This window comes from Podarcis pityusensis, assembly GCF_964106645.2.
Source record: "Podarcis pityusensis genome assembly, chromosome: 1".
Taxonomy (NCBI): Eukaryota; Metazoa; Chordata; class Lepidosauria; order Squamata; family Lacertidae; genus Podarcis; species Podarcis pityusensis.
The window spans coordinates 79,987,657-80,009,938 of record NC_138028.1 but is presented as its reverse complement, the minus strand read 5'-3'; the positions used below and the strand labels follow the sequence as shown (position 1 = coordinate 80,009,938).

General features: G+C 43.1%; 1 protein-coding gene across 4 annotated transcripts in view; it reads left to right on the top strand.

Annotated features, from left to right (window-relative positions):
• The window catches only part of B4GALNT4 (beta-1,4-N-acetyl-galactosaminyltransferase 4), a 174,640-nt gene that overhangs the window by 41,917 nt on the left and 110,441 nt on the right, over positions 1-22,282 (top strand). The window contains exon 1 of one of the 4 annotated variants that reach the window (XM_081010566.1): positions 3,733-4,450. The exons of 2 other annotated variants lie outside the window; for them this stretch is intronic. In XM_081010566.1, the coding sequence (XP_080866692.1) occupies positions 4,336-4,450 (115 nt within the window). In that variant the 5' untranslated portion in view covers positions 3,733-4,335. Of the gene's footprint in view, positions 1-3,732; positions 4,451-6,167; positions 6,361-22,282 lie in introns of those variants that run through there. One more of the 4 variants, XM_081010567.1, reaches the window with a different exon arrangement.

The window sequence follows — 22,282 nt, the reverse complement described above, 5'->3', positions numbered from 1 at the left end:
CCTCCTCCACAATTTCCCCCAGGGTCTTGGGAGTGGAGAGGACAGTGAGCTAGGAACTTCAGAGCAGTCACCCAAATGCCTGGCTAGCTGCATATGAGGCTACTCAGGAGGAGAGGGAAGCACCTGCTCCAATCAGGAGCGCCAGGAAAGGGTGGATCACTAGTTCCTATGTAAGCTCCCAGTCTGAGCTGCTTCGTTGCTGATGCACTGGCTCTCATCCAAACTCTTGCCTTCCTGACCTGGGGAAATGGACAAGCTTCTGTGTTGTTGAGAAAATATAAGAACCTGCTCCTAGAAACATCTTTATTAGTCTTGTTATGCTGACAGAAATGGGCTCCCTTCCTGCTAAGGGGTGGCGAAAGTGAAGTGCACTCTGGCCCCAGAACGCAAGTGCCAGACTTTTGACACTCACTTTATCATGCCTTCGTGGATGAAGCTGCTGAGGCTCTGGGGCTGTCTAGCAAGGACTCGGATTAATTGGTGTCTCTGCTAAATGTCTAGAAAAGTATTTGATGTCTGCCAGCCAGCGAGATGCAGAGGTAATTATCCCTCCAACCCCTATGGCCTGCATTAGCCATACATCACTGTGCTGTCACAACACTCTGAGGACTGTTTTTCATACATTGAAAGTGTGAGCCAAGAGGACAAAAGCTTATATTTTTTTCAATAAGCAAAATTGGTTGGGGGAGAGGGGAAATGGTTCTGAGCATCTCAGAACATATTTAATCCTGCCCCTGCCGGCCTTTCAAGGATCCTTGCTTTGGCTAGGGAGCTGGAAAATTTGAGATGCTTTCTTTGTATGGTGTATAAGGAAAGTGATGCTGTGTGTAAAAGTCGATCTGCACAACCGTTACTATAATAGAAAGCAGATAAAGTGCTGGTTTTGGACCTAGGTTAAGATGAATTGCCTAGCCATTTTGGAAGGAAATCTTGCTCTCCCATTAGTTGGCATGATGCAAAAAAAAGGGGGGGGGAGGGTAGCTGTGCAGATTGATGAGACAAAATGCAAACTATTCTATATGCTCAGAAAGTGCTGTGGAAAGAACTGTCCCATACTGAGCCCCCCCCCCCCCCAATCTGAGTAGTTACAGAAATGTGGGAGCTGATGTCATCACATCATGTAAGTTCTCCCCCCACAAAGAAAAAAGCTTGGTGCATTTTGTTTGGGGATATTCACAAAGTGTGGCTCTCACATCACACATTTCCATATCTGTGTGGAAAAAGGAGACATCAGAAGCAGGGCTGCTGTTTTTAGTTGTAAACCCAAGTTTGTCATCACACCTATCCTTCCCTTAACAGTGCTGTGTAAGCGGGAAACATACATTGTAAATATTTTAGTTCCTAGTATGTGCTGGGCAATTACACAAGATCAAATAATGTCAGTAAAAATCCCTTATGCAGCAAAAAGTTCCCACTAATAAATATAGCCCAATAGGTTGGAAGCAAGATTGTCTCAACATGTAATTTTTAATCCTACAAACCTGACAAAAAGAAACTTAATTTAAACTCAGAAAGATTAAGACTATAGACGTACATAGTTTACCTGGTAGTAAGCTCCATTTCACACCATTGGGCTTACTTCTAATATGCAAAAGATTGCTTTATGTTGCTAATTGAAAACATATGGGAAAATCCTAACTGTGCCAGAAGCTACAAAGCAAAGGTTTAATAATGGGGGTGGGGGGGAGTGTTCCATAGCTTTGGCACCACAACTGAAGTCTTTTCATGGAACTCTTGAAAATTTGATCTTCCATGGATTAGGAATTCAATTTATGGGAATGTGCTTTGATTCTTGAACACATAAACTTGTGTCATGTTTGGTGATAAGAGGCCAAGATGGAGCTTGGAGCTTGGCCACAAATTCAGAATTATCTTTGGCCTAAACTAGATGAGCTGTTGAAAAATCTATTTGGATTTCACATCTCTCATTAATTTCTTTTAATATCAAAAGAGGTTGCCATGAATTGTCTTGGAGCTAAAGTACAAGGGGGTGGTTTTTAAAATTCTGCCACTACCTCCATTAGGGAGAACATACACATACCCCATGTTTATCCCAAAGGTCAAATAGTAATGTGGGTGGATTTAGATCAGGAAAGCAGTGCTGGGGAAGGGGTTAAGTCCTCCTTCCGCAGTGCTACAGCCCTCATTTAATTCAGGATTATTTTGCATCTACTTTCGAAATAAAGTAAACGAAAAAGGAGGTTCTGTGCACAATCTCCAGTGTCTTATTTGCCATGGTGAGCAAATAAGACGATGGCAAGGCTGTTCTAGGCAGGAAGACCATTCATAATCTTTGTTGGATGAGAGAAGGGGCTTTGGATGTCTGTTACTGAGCAGGGTGGTCCTTAGGCACACCAATGGACTGTAACTACCCCCCAGTTCCCAGGGGAACCTTTGTCTGTCCAGGATCTAAAAATGTTTCCATATGTGTGCTAACTGATTCCCTGATTCCCTGAAGTGTGAATACTCCTATTGCATCAGGGAATCTGGGGAGCATTTTATGAAGAACCACCCACGCCATGTTCTTTAGAATAATTGTTGATGGCCACCTTCATAGAATTGTAGAGTTGGAAGGGACCTGGTACAGTGGTACCTCGGGTTACATATGCTTCAGGTTACATACGTTTCAGGTTACAGACTCCGCTAACCCAGAAATATTTCCTCGGGTTAAGAACTTTGCTTCAGGATGAGAACAGAAATCGTGCAGTGGCGGTGCAGCAGCAGCAGGAGGCCCCATTAGCTAAAGTGGTGCTTCAGGTTAAGAACAGTTTCAGGTTAAGAACAGACCTCCAGAATGAATTAAGTTCTTAACCCGAGGTACCACTGTATATGGTTCAATGATGATCCACGAAGGGCAGGTATTTTAATGTTTCATCCGTGTGAGCCTCTTTTCTGCTTCTCTTTATAATTTTTAATGGCACATTTAATGTAGAAAGTCTTCTACAGTCTTAATCACATGGTGTGCCTTGAAGTGCTCTGTGAGGTGGCCATTGCCAGTGGCTCTTTTGGCAGAGAGGGTCCATGGACCCCAGGTTGTTCATTACACTCTAGTCGGCAGACTATGATGGCTTTTCACACTGGCTCATTCAGTGAGAAAGAACTGGCCAAAGCTTCCCAGTTATAACCAAGACATAGCATAGGTGACTGAGTCTACTCACCCACATAGGAAACACAAACCACCTTCTCCCTCATGGCTCTCTCCCTCTCATATATCTTCCCTCAGGGACTTTAAGGAAGGAGGCAGCTTATGTTTCCTGAGTGGATGAAAGAAAAAACACAATCTACTGGATAAAATCATTCCTTTTTTCCGAACGGTGAACAAATACTTTGCGGATGGGCGTGGGAGGATTGGAGCCCAATTAGCTAGTGCACTAGGAGTGGGGTGACAGGTTTGCTCTGGCAGGCCCACCTTTGAGATTTGGGGGGCCTAATTGTGCCCATGGACCAGATGTTGCCCAACCTGGGATCGGAAATAGTGAGCACATTGTACTTGCCACTTCTTAAAACAACCAAAATACATCCCTCTCCCCAATTGGATTAGATTGAGGGAAGGCTTGAGAGGAGGCCCAAGGAGAAGTTAAATCTTGTATTACTTCTCTTCAGAAACACCTGCCTCAGTGTTTCAGAGCATGAGCTATTCTCATAGTCACCATCTGTCATTTTTACTGCCCATCACATTAGAGGGTGGGGAATAAATGGACACACTTTCTTTTTCTTTTTACAGCAAAGGAGGAATGGGAGAATAAATGGAGAGTTTATTTCCTTCCATATGAACCAGGCTGAGTTAGGTGAGGTTTCGTCATTGGAGCCCATGAATATTTAGCAGGCCTCTGAAGACCTCTTTTTCTCACCCGAAAGTACTGCGAGCCCGACAGTGCAGCTAAAATAAGACACTGGCTTTGAGTCGTGGTTATTAGCTGCTGCTTCCCTTCTGTGATGGAGACATTTTACTGAGAACCCCCAGAGACCTTCTGCCTCTTAGTCTTGGTGGTATGAGGAGGCAAACATGCATAAAATACAGTTTATGTGGTGTAAAAATGCTTTATTAAGCCTGTTCTTTCCATTGCCATCACCACCAATGCAGTGTATCAAATGAGTTTGTCAGGGATGTTAACCTTCATTTATTTACTTTCCTGCCATGGTAGATGAGAGAGCCTGTTCACTGGGCCATAAATAATTGGCCTGAGTTGTATGAGAGAAGTTATTAGGTATAAGACGTTTGCCTCCTTTTGGACCCTGGTGCATAGCTGGTCGAGTGCTGATGATAGGATTGGTTCAGGTGCTGCTCTGATATTTCACAGTGCACCTCAGGCCAGACTTAATGTCCAGAGTTAAATGTCAGGAGATCCATCCCTTCAGTCAAGTGAAGCTATCCCAGACCTCAGACAAGCTGTAGAAAATGTGGAGCATTTGATTTCCAACCCTATGGGGAGTCACAAGTTCCAAATCGGTACGTACTTCATGGGTGAGCGCATATTGTGATCTTATTTAGTTGGTATCTGATATCAAGTTGCAACACTATTGTCATTTTTATTTTGTCCTTTAGTCAGTCATAGTTTTTGTGTTAAGTTCTCTGCCATCACCAAAAATGATGGGCTTTTGCATTTCCCTTATTTCAATCTTTTGCAACTTTTAAGGCTTTCTGCTGTTAACTGTTTTGGTTTGTTGTTGTTAACTCCTTACTAACCCAGTTTGTTATCAATCAATTGTTTTATATGTATCTGTGTTTTCCAAAGATAAAACCATACTCAAGATGGTTTACAACATATAAAAAAATTACATAACTGCAAACATAACAAAGGTGCTCACAAACAATAAACAAAATGTCAAAAAGTACACAACCAAATTACCCTGACTGGAAGTGTTTTATGTGTTCCTTTTTTTGAACTTAGAGATACCTCTGAGGAACTAGCTGGTAAATGTGTTTGTGTGTTGCATGTGTGTTTAGGGAAGTTTTTAATGTTTGATGTTTTGTTGTGCTTTTCATTCTGTTGGAAGCCACCCAGAGTTGCTGGGGAAACCCAGCCAGATGGGCGGGGTATAAATAATAAATTATATTATTATCATTATCATTATCATCATTATTGAAGCGGCAGGCTTGGCAAAGTGCTCTTGCTCTTCAAGTTCATTCATGATATGAGTGTCATTCTGCTCTAATCTCCTGTGCAGGCATAGGTGGTGATGGGGTAGCATTAGCAGTGAACGAAGGCTGTCCTCTTATGGGAATTATTACTGGAACGTGCTTGCTAACCAGAATTTGCCCAGCTCTACTATTAATTACTGCTGCACATAATGCAGACACAGCTAGCTTAATTTTAAGACCTCTGACACCTTTGGGGAGAGGCTGAAATTTCCTCCCAGCTAGACTTGGATCCACCTTTGCTCATCTGCTTCTCATTGACCACAACGCTTTGGGTTCATTCTGTGCACCATTCACCCAGGATGTCTCCTTTCCAGCATGGTTGCCTCTCAACCAGTTCCATGTTACCTACAGCTTTAAGTCTTCTCTGGAAGACAAAAACAGACTGAGTCTCCCCCTCCCCCCTCTTGCAAGGAGGCTACACTGAACAAAGTTCCTGAGTTCTCTGCTGCTTGTCCCCCCTCTTGTTTGGGGCTAGCCCACGACATTAGATGAGATGGAGGCAGGGAATCCTTCTTTCTCTATCCTTTCATTTCTCTTTGCTTGGTATCGCAAGGCAAACACGACTGAAAATTTGACAGCATGTCTCTTTGTTTGCTGCCACAAGCATGCTCTGTTACCTCTTGTCTCTCTGCTTGTAATGCTCAGTCCTGACATAAACTTTGAAGGTGTACAACTTTAATTTCCTTCTCACAGTTTAATCTGTCCCATGTAGAAAAGGGAGAAAGCAAGCTCTTCCAGTAAAGGAATTCAAAGAGCAAAAAACAGGAAAGTTAGAGAAGAAATCACCTCCTTCGTACACACCCCACAGTCATGCCCATTGCCCTAGACATTGGCGCACACTCCATCAATAGGGTAAGTCAGTCACAAGCTGCGCAGCCTTGTCTTGAGAAGGCAAAGCAACACTGACACACACCCACCCCGCCACCGCCCACAAACCACAAGTGTGGAAGGCTATATGCACAGGAATTACGCACAGGTGAGCACTGGGGTAATAAGAGACTAGCTGAAAGGAAGCAGGCAGACATATCCTTGGGCTTTTTGTTGCCGTGCTGTGCCGCCACCACTCTGGAGCTGCACAGCCTTAGGCTTGTTACTGAACAAAGCGGCAGCACCTCTCCTTTGTACCCTTCTTCAGACTGAAGAGTGCTTCTGATGGCTGCTTCTTTTAGCCATGTCTGAGGGTGCTCTGGAAAAGGAGAGCTCCTTGGAGGTTAGAGGTAAGGATCAGACAACGGCACTCAGACTGGTACATGGTCTGTTCTGTCAAAAGCACACGTGAGCGAGGGGCTGGAGGGTTGGATGAGAGGGTGACATTGTGCAACCTGTTCAGTTCCTGTCTTGGAACTCAAGTGAACTAAGCTGAAACAGATTCCTGCATCTGAATTTTAAATTCAGAAGTGTGGAGGCTGAGTCTTGTTGCCTTTGGAGCAGGGAGTTCCAGGTCCATGAAGGCTTTCAGTGGTGCCTCTAGGCAGGAGCACCAGACACTCAGTTTTCATTTCTTTTTAAATAAAAAAAGCATTTTTTATCCCTTCTAGAAAGTTATGTGGTGAAATGTGCAGTTACCTTTGAAGTTTTTTCCTTGAATGTGAGTGTTGTGGCTACCTTGTATATTTTTTCTGGTACTGAGGAATGCTTGCTATTGGACAGCATCTGTGTGCGATCTCCATAATCAAGGTATAGTGATGGCAAGCATAAAGTTGTGGGGGGTGGTTGTGTCTCTCAAGTTTGTGTTATACTATGCTGCCCTTGGCAGCCATTTTCTATTATGTCACATCCCACGGCAACCATTTTGTGATGGATTCCCTCAGCACTTTCTCAAAATGTGAAGTGTGTCCACTAGTCAAAAACAGTTGGCAACCCCCTGGTTTATGTATTTATCCCCCCCCCCCCCAAAGCTGGATTCCCTTTAGTGTATCCTCTGTTCCCTGTTAGCTACAAGTTAGAATTTGCATTTATATTGCACTATTGGCTATTGAACACCACACATTAGATCAAGTGCTGTGCACTTTTATGGCCAACAGCCTACAAGAATAAACAGATTGGTCCCGAAGGTGTCATGCCAGCTTTTGCCTTTGTACTGCTGCTGCAGACTAATAAGATTGCTGTTCTGGGATGACTCTTCTTAGAAAAGGAGGCCCTTGGTAGCAGAATGATTCAGAGCTAAGAAGGGTTTGCGTCAACAAAGGGTGCTGATTTTGAAGACAGCAGCCCGTAAAGCACCTGTGTTTGGAGCTTAAAGCAAGAAGAAAGCTAGTGCTTTCTGTCCATTGTTTTCTGGTACCCCCCTTCCTTCTCTCAAGAAACTAAAAGCTTGGTACCTGTCTGCCGATAATGTTTTCCTATTAAAAGCTTAGCAGCCTGGCAAGATAGGTTATCGGGCAAAAGTATATGGGCATTTCGCCAGTATTGAGTGGGGCTGAATTTGGTCCCTTTATTGCAGAGCACCCCCCCTCTCCCAAAAAAGTCAGTACTTTCTGACATTGGAAGTAATTGCGTATTTGTAAACAGCCCGTTGCTGCTTTGGCTCATTTGCTCTCACCTTTTGTTCATGCCTTAGCAAGGGAGCCTCTCTGCCCAGCCAATCATCCCAGCATCTTTCCTGCTGCTAGTCATCAGGACAGTGACTTGGTACCTAACATCTCTGAATTTTTACAGGGTCTATTGTGAAAGCTGACTTCTGTTCCCAGGGCCAGGGCAGTACCCAGGGCAATTTGGGGGGTCACTCCTCTGATGCTTGCACTTGCACTTGCCCTGAAGTTTCTTTGTGTGCGTTTGCAGTTGCAGTTTGCCATTTTCTCCAGCGGAGAATGCCATAATACGAGGCACTCAAAGATCACTAATGAGTTTAATTTTATGGCCCTTCATTGGCCTGTTGCTCACTGTTTGATTGCCCTGTTTTATTGCTCTAATTATATTGTTAATCGAGTTTATTACTTGTTTCCCCCTCTCTCTCCTTTTTTGATTAAATGTAGATTTATGTCCTCCTCGCCATCCACCATACGGTGTTCTCACTCTTTCCATAGTCTGACCATGAAACTAGGACTCTGGATACTTCAAGTGTTTTCGGGTGGGATAATTCAGGCTGTGCAATTAAAGCTGACTTGGAGCTCTTGCGCAACAAACCTGCTTCCCCAAAAGGTCAGACTTTTTATGATAAGGAAGGTGATGGGGAAATGTGGGATTAACCCTTGCTTGATGCAACCGTGTCTAAATCTCCCCACAAACAAATCAGGATAAATGTTCATTAAATAGACAACAACCTCTTAATATCTCCACCAAACAAATTGTGTTGAATGCTCATTAAAAGGTAAATTGTTGGTACCCAGATGAACTTTTTGGAAAATAAGGATATTTTTGAAGATATCCAGTAGGTTTTGTGCTATTAATAGAAAAGATAAGAATAGGCAAGGATTCCAAGGCAATTGATTCTTTGCAGAGAAGTGGGGCAGGGGAAGGGATTTGTATTTTCAAATTTGGATATCACTATATTTGTTGTAAAATTGAAAAATGATTGGGGGGGGGGGAGATTAACCAGCTGAATGTGTGAATTCCTAGTTTCAACAATAGTTTTCAAAAGCTTCCTCTACGTCCTTGTTTTCCTCTGTTTACAGTCAAGAGTCTACAACAGAAAATAAAATGACCAGTTCAGAATATTCACTAAATTTGAAAATAGGTATTGTCAGTGTATGAAATTCCAATACTGTTGAGATCTTTTTTGGGGGGGGGGGAGAAATCTTCCTCATCCTTATTGTCTGTTAATGACAGTAGCTCTTGACTATGCTAGTTATTTACTGTATATCCATATATTTGTAATGCCCATCTGCACTAGTTATATCTGGTATTTGGTGTTGAAAAATGTTCTGATTCTAGGGAGGTTCCAATTTGCCTGCTTCAGCTTGGCACCTAGAAAAAATGAATGTGGGGCGCATACTTCATGAATGAGTAATGGTGACTAGCACGACTAACTCTGGCTACCAGGGCCGGCCCCAATGTGAGACAAGGTGAGGCAACCACCTTGGGCAACAGGATCCACAGGGGCATTAGATCCTGATGCAGATGTATTGGGCTGGCCCTGCCAGCCACTTGTGAATTTCATTCCCCTTGGTGTGCCTGTGTAATTGCCCTGCTCCAGTCTCACTTTCAACTCTTTTTGAATAGTTGCACCTGCTATTCTTGCAATTCCACAGATTTATTTTGGATTGGATTTGCACAAATATACAATATGTTCACGCAATCAATATTGCAAATGGGTGCAACTGCAGTTTTAGTGTCTTGCATAGAAGTTAGAATTCTAGCTATCCCTACTGCTGAGCAGTTACTAGGAGAAGCTGCTGAGTATTTTCTTTTCCTTACCTGCTGAAGATACGGAAATTCCACTTTCTGTTGTATCTAGCAATAGGAACAACTGGGGGGGGGGGGATAGAAGGTAATTTTTTTTGCATAAATGTGTTACCAGGTGTGTGTGTTAGATTACATTGAGAAAGGCATCAGGACACACATTAACCTCTCCCTTTTGCACAGGATTGGCCTTCACAAACCCCAGTGAGCAGCTACAAACCCCAGTTTGTATATAGTCTTGTAATGACTCCCATTTCCTACTTGCTGGGAGGAGGCGTTTGCTAGTTTTGTCACACAACTGTAACATTTCATTCCCTCTACCTTCTTGGACCAAGCAGGGTTCGGGGCTCTCCACCTTCTCTTCCTCAGAGCTTTGTCCTGCACGGTTCAGGGAAAAGGAGAGTTTTATTTCCCAGCTGGGTGAGTGGGATGTCAAGATGCATCCAAGAGGTCACTTTAGATCCCTGCGTCTTTGCACCTCTTTCTCTCAAATGTCTTTACGCAGGTGGCCAGCTGGCTCCTTGCGTTGACTTCATTCTCCCCAGCAATGTGGTGCTTAAAATAGCACCAAACCTCAAGCCATTCTCCTCCTTGGGGGTTCCCACCTGGCTTTGCCTTTGGGTAGAACTGTCTTTAGACTGGTCAGTCTTTTCCCTTCCGCTCTGATGAGAATGAGACTGGCACTCCCTTTAGAGAGGATTGGAGTGTGTAGGCAGCTGCAGGAACTTGGCAGATCTGCCCTTCTTTCCCCCCAAAAGAGTTTTTAACACACCCTTTCACAAAAAGTATACAGCTCTTATTGGACCACTAAAAAAATGTTTGTCACAAGAAACTTTCTTCAAGTTTCTCTTCTGGGGGCAATTTCTTTCTTTTTTTAAAGAGGCAGCTAGGAAAGCAGAAACTTGCAGTCCAAGCTTAATAATTGTTCCCATCCACTGCACTTCAGAGAGATGCCAGTCTCTGAAGGATCCAGCCTAGCGCAGGCTCTACTTCCCATCTTCCTTGAGTATTCTGTTTTATTTTCCTGGCTGAAATGTGTCCTTAATTATGCCTTTTGTTTGCCTTGATGGGTGGGATGCGGGTGGCGCTGTGGGTTAAACCACAGATCCTAGGACTTGCCAATCAGAAGGTCGGCAGTTCGAATCCCCGTGACGGGGTGAGCTCCTGTTGCTTGGTCCCTGCTCCTGCCAACCTAGCAGTTCGAAAGCACGTCAAAGTGCAAGTACATAAATAGGTACCACTCCGGCGGGAAGGTAAACGGCGTTTCCTTGCGCTGCTTTGGTTCGCCAAAAGCGGCTTAGTCATGCTGGCCACATGACCCGGAAGCTGTACGCCGGCTCCCTTGGCCAATAAAGCGAGATAAGCGCCGCAACCCCAGAGTTGGTCACGACTGGACCTAATGGTCAGGGGTCCCTTTACCTTGCCTTGATGGAGGACAGAGAAGTGTGTGTATGTGTAGAAACTAGCCTTTCTAATTCACATTTGTTGCCTTGTCCACTTTTGATTCTGATCCTGCCCACCTCTGGCCTGTGGCCGCAAGAAGGTTGCCCAGAACAGAATGTGGCCCTTGATTTGAAAACAATTCTTCCCTGTTCTGGACTTTGGACTGCCTGCCTTATCTTCATATTCTTGACCTTTACCTTCTGGTGTCTCGAACATCCCCCTGCTAAAGATGCATCTGGCAAATGCTGTCATAATGGCATTTCTACACTACAGACTGATACATCTTTCTATATCAATTTAACTGTCATGGCTTCCCCCAAATAACCCTTGGAGTTTGGTAAGTATGCTGGAATTTATTTATTTATTTGGGGGGGGGGGCAGTTCCAGAGGAGAGAATTTTAAAGCAGTTTAGTATGACCAAAGACAGCTGCATATCTTAATGCAGTGTATATTCCTGGATATTTTTATTATCTACTTGGCTCTTTCCTATTTTATCCCTATTTTTAGGATCTGCTTTCTCTTTTCACCTAGTTATATGTGCACAGGGACTATCCTTCTACCACTCTATCACCAATAATCTCCAAAAAGTGCACCAGTGTTGATTGCTGATTATGCCATCACATGGAGTTTAAAATGCTTTGCGATCTTCCCGCTTTTCCACCCAGCTTAGCTTTTATCCTATTCGCTTTCCAAGTCCCAGAATTTGGAATCTCGTTCTTAGCAGTATTGGACAGAGCTGTAGTCCATGCCTCGGGGAAAGAGAGCAGCAGCAGCAACAACAACAGCTGGTGTGCTGTGATTGACAGGATGATAAGGTGACTGCACAGGCTGAAAGAGGATGGGAATAATTCTTGGCAATTCATTTTCTTCCAAGAGGAAGAAGGTGTGATTTGAGAGCGGTATAGTGGATGGAAAGTGACCATGTGCCTAAATGTCCTGGAGGGAAAAGGGGCTTATAATGGGAGAAGACAGATGCAACACCATATTGAAAGTGGCCTCACCACACTGAGGCCACAACTGTCCCATACATTTAAAGCACTATTGTACCACTTTAACAGTTACTGCTTACTGCAAAAAATCCCGGGAACTGTAATTTGTTAAGGATGCTAAGAATTGTTAGGAAACCCCCTTGCAGAGCTGCAGTTCCCAGATTGATTGCTAAACCACTGTGGGCATTGTAGCTCTGTGAGGGGAATAGGGCCTCTCCTAATAACATTCCGATTCTGGAAAGTGAAAACCTCACCTGTATCGCCCCTGTTCAACTCAGAATTTGCGAAACAGACAAAGCTGATGCCCCTCCCTAATAAACATATAATCCTACAGAATAATCCAAGTATTCCAGTTCTTCTGATTATGAGTCCAGTCTTTCTGTCCTTAGCATTATTCAGAGAACTTTCAAGGCCATACAGTACAGTAAATAAAAGGTCCTAGCTGGAAAACTTATATGTACCTTTTGAGTCCCTTGTAGCAGGTATATTCATGGCTTTTTGAACATAGTCTTCCTAACACTTTAGTTGTGTAGGTAACCCAAACTTCTAGGGTAAAGATCTCTTATAGTTAGATGCTTTTGCTGACATTTGTCATAACAAAAAGAGTACCTTATTCATATAAAATATTTTCTGTTCGCTCCAGAATTAAATTTCTGGAGCCCAACTGTGGGAAGGCAGAATAGGGCAGGGAATAGCATTTGTACTTGGCCCCATAGTGTGTAATTCTGCCTTATTGCAAATGTTTTCAGAAAGAAGGGCTATGCCTTTGTCTTCAGGATAATGTCTTGCTCCTTAATATCAAGGCCAGGGGATATGAGTGTATGTGAAGAAAACAAAGGGTTTGTATCTGAATCATGTGGTTGAAATTGCTTGGTTTCATTTCTTCAAGCATTAAGGAATATGATAAATGATGTTATTTGAACGTGTGTAATAACCTATTAATGAATGGAATTTCATTTAGAGCTATCAAAATGGGAAACACCATAATCATGTGGTTTCAGGGAGGGAAAAACACCAAATTGTCAGTTCTGAAAATACTCCATGGGGAATCCAGCTGCAAAAAAAATCCAATCAAAGGAAGAGGTTGTTATGAAGTGAGAGTGCTGCATCATTAGCAAGCAAGAAAGAAAAGCCAGGGTAAGAAGTAGGTAGAAATTTTCTATGGAGAGAGGAGAAACCACTTTCTCTGCATTTTGCAAGGGAGTACCGTATTTTTCGCCCCATAGGACACACCGGCCCATAGGACGCACCTAGTTTTTTGGGGGGGAAATAAAGAAAAAAAATTATTTCCCCCCCAGGTGCGGGGCTGGGGCGGGTGAAGCCCGAGCTTCCCCCGACCCCAGCCCCCAGAACAGGCTGCTATCCGCAAGCCGTGGGAGAGTGTTTGCTTTCAGGTTCGCCGCATGCGCAGAAGCCATCTGTGCGCTTCACACATGCACAGAAGCACTCTATCACACTTTACACACACACAGTAGCAACTCTCTACTTATGGATTTTTCTGGGTGCGAATGGCACCCCAAAACGGATCACAATTGTAAGTAGAGGTACCACTGTAGTTAATCACACAGAGCCTTAAATAATTCTGTACTGTTGTGTGTGCTGCAGATGGGGGACTGTTGGACTGCAACTTCCATCTTCTCTGACTGCTGGCCAGGCTGGTTAGGACTGATGGAAGCTGGAGTCCAACAACATCTGGATGGACACAGATCTTTCATCCCTGAGGTATGCTCTTCCACCTTCTTCTAGTGATGATCTGCTCTTCTGCAGGCTAGGGACAAGAATGAACATTGCGAGACAAACTGCCACCTTAGCTACTCTTGGGAATGCCGCTGCCACTGTTTTTACTGACTATGGCATAGACTGAGAAGCCTGAGTTAGAGAGACCTTCTGTAAACTTACCACATCTTCTTTGCACTGGCAGCTATAGCACTCCTGTAGTTCACAAAAGGCATAAAAAAGAAGGACCTAATAATTTTATAGTTGGGAGCTTTAAATACACCTGTACTTTTTTTTCTTTGAAAAAATGTTTAGGGGTAGGTACTCTCATTTTCCTACTCATATTGAAACACTGCCCCTCAATGAGGTCAAACGTAGGGGGACTTCCGGGTCAGCGCCATCGGCAATGGCGGAGTTCCTCTGACCGGGAGGAACCTGCTCCGTGAAAATCGGGTCTTGCTGCCGTGGCAAAGGCGGAGACCCTCTAAAAATCCCAGGCGGAGGAAGCCTGGGAACGTGGGATTCGGCTGACACCAGGAGCGCCTCCCCTACTCGCAGGGAAACCCTTTTTCGGGGATCCGAAGCGACGTGGGGTGAGTGGCGCGGTGTTTTGAATCAACCGCTACTTTTACGGAGTGAAGCTGCACAGCCGTTGCCGGAGAGCGCTGACTTTTTCCTGTGGACAATTGGACTCTAAACAAGTACCCGTGAGTAGAACGGAAAATTGGATTAAGAAACATTTTAATTTGGCACCGAAGCGGGAAGGCTCTAAACAGGAAGTCCGCCTCCCGTTTTTTGTAAATAGATTGAAGCAAAAACTTTGTAAGCTAAAGTCTGGAAAGTCGTATATAAAGGTCTAAATTTCCTTCAGATATTACCACCAAAACCCCTCTTGGAAGCAGGAGAAAAGGGGGGGAATTTTTGACTGTTTAAGCCTGCAGGAGAGAGAGTAAAGAAAGATAAATTTCCTCCGTCTCAAACCTGGGAACGGGGTGTCAGAGACAGAAATTTATGGGGAAGTTCATCGACTGTGAATGGAACTTCTTTTGACAGATAGTAAAAAAAAAGAGAAACAAATTGACTCCAGTGTTGCTTCTTGCATTCAGAAGAAACAAAGTATTTGAAAAATGAAAGTAATTTTTTTGTTGTTGGTCCTGCTTTCAAAAGATGGATACAAATAGAAATTGTCTCCTCTAGAGGGAGCTTGTTAATTTGTTGCCGGAGTTGATCTGGGGATTTCACAGCTGTAAGATTAGGATCGTGAGAACAGACTCTGACCTTGAATAAAAATGTGTTTACAAGAAGTTTTGGTGCTTGCTTTTTGCAAGACAAGCGCCTTGCTGGAGCAGATGCATGAGAAGATGGATTTGATGACTGTTGCAGTTAAAAACTTTGGACAAACGGCGAATACCCATATGGAAACCATTCAGGAACCAGCCCAGGAACTTGTTTTGACAGGGCAAGCGCAAGTGCAGAAGATAATGGAGGAGGTTGCTGTTGAACCTCAAGTAACACAAATGGAGAGATCCGAGGCCTTGCAGGAGCATAAGCCGCTGTTCTTGAAGTTTGAATCTGGAGTGGACCAGGGGGGGCCTGGAGTTGTGAGGGCTCTTAATTTTGGAAGGACCTTGAAACCTGCTTTTAAATACTTTTTGGATTACAGTGTTGACTGTGGGGAATGGGACTGTGGGGAATGGGCTGATCTGCTGAGGAGAGATGGAGATATTTTTGGATTGGAGTTCCCCCGAGACCTACCCCCCAATGAGAAAGGAAAGAAATTAAGAAAAAGATTAACAAAAGACAAAGTAAAGTGCAGGTGTAAACAAGAAGAAGATCTGCAGAAGGGACATGGAAATGGCTTAAAAGCCTCGGACATAAGATCACCAGGTTGATGGACTAGATGGAATGGACAAGAAGGACTGACAAAACCCGAGACCAGGAAGAAGAGACGTTGGATGAAGATTGGAAGAAAGTTTTAAAAAAATTTATTTTGAGAATTAGTGTAAAATTAATGAGTATTAGGAAAAATGTTGGAATGAAACTATTTGGCCTTAGTAGAAATGATATAAGGAGTTATGTACATTAAGTTTTAAGTTTTAAGGTTGTTGTTTTTTATGGTAAGATAAGGTTAAATAAATTAAGGTAAATTGAATGACAGAATATAGTGAAAGATGGAAAGGATTTGTTGAGTTAATTAAAAGGTTAGATCGTTAAGATAAATTATATAATAAAAATTGAGAAAGATGGAAAGAATTTGCTGAAACAATTAATTAAATTAGAATACAAAAAGGGAGGTGTGAGGACGTCGATGAAACAAGTAAATGAAAGATAAAGATATGGAACATTGGGTGTGTGTTTTAATGTTATTGTGTTTCTTTTTTGCTGTATTGTTGTATTGTTGTTTATGTTTTTCTTTTTATCTTTGTCAAATTTTTTGTTGTTTTCTTTTTCTCTTTTTTCTGTAATTCTTAAACTTTTAATAAATATCATTTAAAAAAAACACCAAACTTAGATTCGCAAAATGTTCAGGGTATGCGTACCCCTGCGTACCCCCAGAAAAAAGCACTGCCTCTACCTAATTTCTGTTCTCACATTTCTTTTTTTTCTAAGAAGTAACTTCTGCATTGTATATCCTTAGTTATTTTTTTGCTAGTACGACAGCTGAATTATTTGAAATTCTCGTTGGCAAGTCATGGTCTTTGCATTTAATGTAAGCAACATTGGGTAGGCTTATCTGGTTTTTAAAAAAAAACTCTGTTGCCTGATTTATTTGAACTTGCTGTGGCTTCTCTGATGGGTTACCCTTTCGGTTTCCATTGCATCCAGCTAGTTCTACATTGTGAGAAATCACAAAATGAGAAGCTATAGATCAGGGGTTGGCAACCTAAGGCCCTGTGCGCTGCGCTAAACCAGCACGGAGCAGAGCGGGGACCACCTTTCACGACACTGGCCTGCTTCCCACTGGCTGCAGGAAGCTGCCCACACCTCCTCTGCGCCAGAAGGAGCACCGGCAATAGCGTTTGTGCATGCGTGCGTGTGCGCACACACACTCCGGCCCACCGCGGCATCTGCGGGACTGTGAACCGGCCCAAGCCACAAAAACTTTGCCGATCCCTGCTATAGATAGATATAGATTTTTTTAAAAAAACAACAACACATTTTTCTATTGGTACGCTCAAAGTCATTTACAATCCAAAACAAAATGATATAATGGGCGTGACAAAAAAAGGAAAAGCAGGCAAAAAGAAAATAAAGAAGATGCAGGTACCAACTGTTACAAATAGTTGTACAGTGGTACCTCTGGTTACGAACTTAATTCGTTCCGGAGGTCCATTCTTAACCTGAGGCGCGCTGTCACTAATGGGGCCTCCCGCTGCCATGCTACTTCTGCTCACATCCCGGAGCAAAGTTCACTACCAGGAGCATCTACTTCCGGGTTAGCAGAGCTTGTTACCCGAAGTGCTTGTAAGGGGGACGGTACGTAACCTGAGGTTCCACTGTATAAGATTTACATAGTGACCATTCAGAAAGGAGGAGACATTTGAGAGAAAGAGCCAAATGGCAGCTGCTTGGAGGGGGGGGTCTTCCTATCTTACTTCACCCAGGTGGAATTCCATCCCTCCTCCCTGAAATGCACACATTGCAAAGATTAGGAAACAAAACTTCTCCTTGCCATATATAGCCATTCTAACTGAATGGATCAAAAGGTGGTTCAGGCATGTTGGCTTTGTACAAATTGCTTTAATCCTTATTCTGTAAACAGGATGGCATTCAAATGTCTTATCTGATTTTGATTTTCTCTGATGTCTGCTTTTCTTACTTGGTACAATGTCCACTTCTTCAAAGTTTGATGAGAGTTTTTAAAAATAACACCCACACCCAGATTATACTATGGAGGAGGAGGAGGAGGAGTTTGCAGATCTCCTCCATAAACAGATACTAGGGCTTATGTCTTCTTTTTCTTCTGCAGATGTGACATTGTCACCTAAATTACCCATATAGAAATTGTTGAAGCTCAGGTGAACGGGGTTTACTGATCAGTCAACAAAATTTAACTTCCTTTGTCATGCGTAGGCTTAACCACAGCTGGTTTCCCAGCCACTGTATCTGTAGTTGTGTCTCAGTTTTCAGACAGGTTCGAAATGACTCATGGATTTCCACACAGCAGCCGCTCTCATCATCTCACCCTGGATTGCATTGCAGTTCCATCTACTCTTCACTTCAGATGCTCATTGACTGTGTGTTTTATGTGGTATGGGTATCCTGGGTTGAGGCATTGGGGAGGACATTTAAAGGGAGCAGGCTATTTTTCTGAGTCAACTGAAACTGGATGGATTGGGGAAGGAAAGGGTGAAATTCATCATGGACCTAATGGTTTTGAATACAGATTCTTTTACTGCACAGTTCAAAATGCAAAATAAGCAACTGTGGTTTTAAAAAATAATAATAATGAAAGACTCTGATCAAAGGCAAAGTATCAGTTACACAGTCATCAGCAGCTTTTGGGTGACTTTGATAGTGGCCAAGAACACTCATAAATGAAGGAATGGCAGATGAAGATGATAGACTTTTCCAAGCTAGCAGACCTGACTGGAAGAGTCTGTGACCAGGAGGAGGAGGAGTACCAGGAAGAATGGAAGAACTTCAAAGATTATTTACTTAAATATGCTAAGATAAATTAATTTGAAATACTTGCAAAAAATAGATAGGCTAAGGATTTAAATATGTGAAGTTATAGAATATTAGGTTTAAAGCAAAGATGAAAAGAAACAAAGATGTTAAGAGGATTAAGTAAATTTTATGAGATTCTGTTTTGGAAAACCGTTACAATGATATATATTGAAATTCAGTCAAGGGAATTTGAGGAAGTCACTTAACAATGTTAGTAAGATTGGATTTAGTACAGTTATGATCTGTGTTTGTTTGTTAGTTTAAAATTTTGGAAAATTAATAAAAATGGGGAAAAATAATACTCAAAATGAAAGAAACATGCCGTTCTTTATCCAAAGTGTGCAGTGCAAACTTTTGGTACCCATGGTGTGCTTTAGTATTTCATTACACACTTGTAAAATAAGATTTACAGCTGGAGCTAAATATATTAAGGGTAGAATTCAGTGTTGCACTATTACAAGCATATCAGCTTCCCAGATTGAACGACCCCCACCCCACTCTCCTCCCCCATGTGCTGTTCCAGAGGTTCTCCTGTAACCCCCAGAGCCAATTTCAGGAGGTGCTTGGGAGGGAAGAGAGGAGGGAAAGCCCCATTGCACAAGTGACAAGGGTGCATTAGGCGAATCCTTCCCAGAGTCTTTACCTATAGGTCTTGCTTTTGCTGTTTAAGTGCAGTTTACATTAATAAGTCTGCATACTTCTGCACACTCCTGCCATTTGGGTTGAGACATAGGTAAATGGACCTGGCTCTTGGATAATGTGTGTCTAGTGGCTTTTGCTGGGGAGGGCAGAGGTCCAGTTCCACGTTGGAACAAGTCTAATGCAGCACAGTACAAAAACCAGCTTTTTTGTGAGTGGGGGTGTCTGGACTCTTTGAAAATGCTGTGATTGATAGTATGCTACAAAAATTAATCGCACGTGCCCTTCTAAAGTCTGGACTGGGGACATGGCACAAACAATGGATTTTGTTGCATTGAACAGTGTAATCTTGGGAACGGAGTATGGAAACGACTCCTTTAATGCCATGTTCAGACTTTCCATCACATGACTTCAGAATCTCTGCAGACTAAGCGGTCCAGACCTTTCAGATTTCATACAATTTTGTATGAAGGGAGCTTTTAGATAGGAAAAGACTATTGGATCATGCTTCTGGCCCTGCCCACAAGGCCTCAAAGCTTCCTCACCTTATGCTCCAACATCCACAAGTTGAGTGTAAGCCCCTCAGGAGGAGAGTTCTGCGCATGGAGACCTCTCCCTGTTGGTTATGTTGGATGGGGCTGATAGAAATTGTAGTCCGAAACATAAAACCATAGTTATAAGCTGAGAGCAAATGTTGGGCTTTACCCACCCCTCCTCCCAGTTTCAGTGCTCCAATCCTGGGCTCTTTAGACCACTGTTGTTTGTTATGTCTAAGCAGGCAACTCTGCCCCTCTAGATTTTACTGGACTACAACACCCATCAGTCCCAGCCAGCATGGGCAGTGGCCAGGGATGATGGAAGTTGTAGTTCAGCAACACCCAGTGGTCACCACGTTGGCTATGTCTCAACAAAGATATTAAAATTGGGATCAAAGTGTGGTTTCAGATGGGAAAGGGGAAGTGTAGTTTAAAGACATCTAGATCATGGTGTAACAGTTTGACTGATCTCTTGGAGCCATTCTGTGCCTTCAGTTCCTTGCCAGCCCTCACAGTTACCAAAGGACAGTCTTGTCATCTCTCTCTCTCTCTCTCTCTCTCTCTCTCTCTCTCTCTCTCATAAAGGGCCTAAGAGGGCTGCAATTCTGCCTGACACGGAGCTGCTAATTAAGATCCTGGGTCACATTTTTTTATTCTGCCCCTTCTCAGTTCATTTGCCAGAGCTTGACAGCTAAATAGTTTGCTTCCTGGGGCCCCTCCTGACTGAGCTTGGATAATTACTGCCTAATGAGGGCACAGATTGCATCTGTGATGGGGAAGAAACATGACCGGAGGTAAATAGATTTCTCTCCCCACCCCTGCAATGGACAATTTAGGGGGCAGACATCAGGCTATTTGGTGAAATGTTCAGCAATGAAGAAACATGGCCAGGAGCCTGCTGTGCATCTACTGTAATTAGTGTTTAGTTTCCCATTCTCTGCTTATCATGACAGTTTATGGACATAGATTAGGGCTGAATGCATATAATAAAAATATTTCCGTTAAGAGCACATAGTTATATTAGTGGGGCATCTCAGATTGGATATAGATATACCATTCTCAGAGAGAACATAACTATGCTGTTCTCAGAAGGGAGGTCTCTTTTCTGCAATATTGAAGTGGGTCAGCTAGTTCCTGTTTGAAACGCAAGGCTATATTTTTTCCACTTGTGGTAACGAAGAGGCAGAGGTTGTTCCCACACCAGAGTGTAGATGTGTACATGACTCACTGTTTTCATAGGTGCATTTGTATGCCTCCGTCCAAACATGAGCACTTTCAGTTTGATGCATCTGAAATCTGTCTTGAGGTTTTTCCATCCAGACTAGTGGGTGGTGCTTGATGGGTTGTACTGCCACTTCTTGTTGTTGCCTCCTCTGCTCAGTTAGTACTTCCTTACCCACCAGAAACATGAAGTCATTTGGGAGCATGTCTGCAGATATTTAACTGTGTGTTTGTGTGTGCAAGCACCTTCTTTTTCTTTTTTAAGGATTTAAAATATATATATATAAGTTTCATGACATACCAGATTTGCGCAAAAGAACAGTCAATTTTTAAAATTACAATAGTAATAGTGCATGCATCGCTCCAACTCAGGAAAGGACTTGAAGTTGCTTGCATGAAAGGCTGCTTCTTCCTTTCTTCCCCCTTTCCTTTCCTATCTACAGTCATACCTCGGGTTAAATATGCTTCAAGTTGAGCGTTTTCAGGTTATGCTCCGCGGTGACCCGGAAGTAACGGAATGCATTACTTCTGGGTTTCATCGCTTGCGCATGCACAGGCGCTCAAAATGTCGCCATGCACGGAAGCGGCAAAACGCGACCCGTGCATGCGCAGATGCTCAGACACGTGTTACATTGTACTCAGGATGCGAACGGGGCTCCAGAACGGATCCCGTTCGCATCCAGAGGTACCACTGTACTGTATCTGCAAGGGTGTTTTTCACTTTTTAATAGACATGCTTTGTGTAAGAGCAGTTCTGCACAAAAGAGCTGTTTTAACAATGAAAATATGTGAATGTGCCTTCATCAATGACTGGTGGAAAAGGCCAGGCTTCATCCTTTCCTTTGGGCTGATGGAGACAAAATGGAAGTAGGGAGTGCGGCAATAGATGACACCCAACGAAATTTTGCTACACATGTAAAAGAACCCCCTCACACAGTGCACTTACCGTTTGTCTACTGTTAGGTAACGTGGTTTCGTATTCGATTTCCTTCCCTATATTGGATTATACGTAGATCAGGAAAATTTGAATTTAGTGCAGGGGTGGGGATGTGGGCTTCTACCCTACTGATGAGCAGCCAGACCTATATGAATGTTAAAAGACTTCATAAGTTCTAGTGGGAGCCTGGTATTTGATGGCCGATATTGTGCCTTTCCAATGCAAATCCCTAGTCCTGTCTGTTTCTGGAAGCTATCTCTTAGATGTCCCTGGGGCAACTGTTGATAAATCTGAAGCCTTTGTTGTGAATTTTGGTTTCCTGTCTGTGACACTTTCATGTTAGAATTAATATTTGCTCAGGCATCTCCTTAGTGGAATATGTTCAGAGAGCCAGGAAAGCTGGATTAGTCCCCCACTGTGTAACCAATCCTTTCTCCCATCCTTCCACACCAACTGAGTTAGCTCATTACCATTTCTCACAATCTTGCATGGCAAAAATGATCAGTTTGAGAGAGTCTTGGGGTGGCAGGTGGGGGAGAGCGCATGGTTTCCGGTCCCTAGAAATGGGGAAGCCGGGTTCTGAACTAAAGGACTGTTGTCGTAACACAAGGCAGAACATTTGTTTTTCAACTTTCCTTTGCTAGAA